At 15.9% G+C, this 2,842-nt stretch overlaps 1 protein-coding gene across 1 annotated transcript; it reads right to left on the reverse strand.

Annotated features, from left to right (window-relative positions):
- Window positions 1-933: 933 nt before the first annotated feature.
- Window positions 934-2,385, reverse strand: PRSY57_0728000 (putative exported protein; the record flags this gene model as incomplete). Its single annotated transcript, XM_012906930.2, has 2 exons — window positions 934-1,689; window positions 2,215-2,385. 2 exons carry the CDS (start codon window positions 2,383-2,385, stop codon window positions 934-936), a joined length of 927 nt encoding a protein of 308 aa, XP_012762384.2.
- Window positions 2,386-2,842: the final 457 nt, after the last annotated feature.

The raw sequence follows: 2,842 nt of genomic DNA on the forward strand, positions 1-2,842 counted from the left end.
GAAAAACAAAAAAAAAAAAAAAAAAAAAAAAGGAAAAGAAATTATTATATGTTTAATTAAAATATATTTACAATAATAATAGGACAATATAAATGTAAATATATCATATTTTTGTATTTGAATATAAAAAAAAAAAGAAATATATATATATATATATGTGTGTATATACCTCATATTGGATTTATTCTACAATCAAAATATTAATCTATTATATAAGTTTGATATAAAGGATTGGAATTTGTATACTTGTAATTATATTTATTTGTATACATTATTATTGTTTTTAATAATGTACCTTATTAAATATTTAAATAAATAAATAAATAAATATATATATTTTTATTTATATTTTTTGGATCCGTCTCTATTTTTTTTGCCGTTTTATTTATTTATTTTTTTTTTTTTTTTTTTGCTGTGTCATTTGATATTTTAAAAACTTAAAAAAAAAAAAATAATAAAATAAAATATTTTTTATTTTATAATATAAAATCTTCATTATTAATTTAATGTAATAATGAAGAATGCTACATCATGTAGGAATATATGTGTATATTTATATCCATATGATTGTTCTTATCATATTGATTGAAAAAAATTTTAGGTATAAAATATAAGAATAGCATATGGGCATATAAAAGTTAAGATAAAATAGTAATTGAAAAAAAAAAAACAAAAAAAAAAGCAAAACAAAATAGAACAAAACAAAACAAAACAAAACAAGATGGAGAAATAGAATAAAAAAGTTATTCTTGGTATATATGATATATATCATTATAATAATAAAATGGTTATATTAATAATATATTTATATATATGTTCCCATTTGTTTAATAAATAATTAAGTAATATTATTGAAAAAAAAAAAAAAAAATGTTTGTTTCTTAAGAATTTTTGTTTTCTTTAACTTCTGAAGATAAAAATAGAATGTTAATATTATTCAAAGAGAGAAAATATTAAAATTATGAATCTAACTATTAAATATATAATAAAAACAATTCCTAAAACTGCAAGTGTTATTGCAACAAAGAATAAAGCTTTAAGTCTTTCCCTGTCCTCTCTATTTAATTCATTAAGGAATTGAAATACTTGATATTTATTACGTAAATAATTAACTCTATGTTTATTCATTCTTTCAAAAAAATTTTCAAATAATTTTATAAACTTTTTATTCACTGCATCAGCTTGTTCTTTGTTTTGAGCATTAGAATTTTTAGAATTATCTTTATCACTTAAAGTTGCTCTTTCTTTTCTAAGTTGTTTTTCATGCAATGAAATGTCTTCATTATCATTTAATTCATTTAATTGTTCATGTGATACTTCAGATACTGTGTGATCATAATATATTTCTTCTAATATATTATTTACTTCAGTTCCAAAACTTTCTTCTTTATTAGGTGTATTCATATCTTCCAATGCACGTTCATAATCATTTTTTATTTCTAATAATTTTGTATCATACTTATTATCTAATACGTGATAAAAATTATTATCACTTTTATTTTGTTTCGTATTATTTGTTTCTTCTCCATAGTTTTCAATATTATAAGGATCTACTTCACTTAGAGAGGGTCCATTTAATTCATAATCATTATTATCATTTTCTGCTTCACATAATAGTCTAATAAAATGCCCATATTCTTTTCTATTATTTACTGTGTAATTTTTATTTGAAATTTTGTTTTTTGACAGCTACAAAGGTAGAAATGAAAAAATATAAATATAAACATAAATATAAATATAAATATATGTATATATAAATATATGGATATAATAAATATATGTATATATAAATATATGTATATATAAATATATGTATATATAAATATATGTATATATAAATATATGTATATATAAATATATGGATATAATAAATATATGTATATATAAATATATGGATATAATAAATATATGTATATATAAATATATGTATATATAAATATATGTATATATAAATATATGGATATATAAATATATGGATATATAAATATATGGATATAATAAATATATGTATATATAAATATATGTATATATAAATATATGTATATATAAATATATGGATATATAAATATATGGATATATAAATATATGTATATATAAATATATGTATCCATTTTCATATAAAGTGAAACATTACATAAATGAACAATATATATATATATATATATATATATATATTATGTGTATAAAAAAATTTTTATATTTTTTTTTTTTTACCTCATTAAAATAGTTCACTTCTATTGTTGTGTGTAGAATGGTACATAAAACCAGTTCAAGAAACAAAACGAATAATCTTATTTTATTATTAGTTACATATTTTTTAAAATTCCTTTTTTTTTCTAGAGTATTTTTATTATTTGTCTTTTTAAAATTTTGTTCACTTTTCATAAGAGATATTTTATTAAATGTTTTATGAATCATGTTGTATTTTTTATTTTTTTTATTTTTTTATAAAATTTAATGGACCAAAACACAAAATTTATATATATGAAGAATTAAATATGCATATTTTAGAAATAAGAAAAATGTAGATATAATATTGAAAGTATAATAATAATGACATAAAAATTTGGAAATTATTTATTTTTATATATATATAATTAAAATAGATACAACAATTATATATAATAAATCATTTAATAAAAAAAATTATAGTATTACTAATTAATTATGAAAAAAAAAAAAAAATAATAATAAAATTAAACTAATAGTTTAACAAGATTCTTATATTAAAAGAGAATAAATATATTTTTTCATTTTTTTTATTATGTATCAAAATTATATATAATAATATCGTACATGTATTTTTAGGAGTAAAATTACAAGGTTTTAAAAAGAATATCTA

This window comes from Plasmodium reichenowi, chromosome 7, assembly GCF_001601855.1.
Source record: "Plasmodium reichenowi strain SY57 chromosome 7, whole genome shotgun sequence".
NCBI lineage: Eukaryota > Apicomplexa > Aconoidasida > Haemosporida > Plasmodiidae > Plasmodium > Plasmodium reichenowi.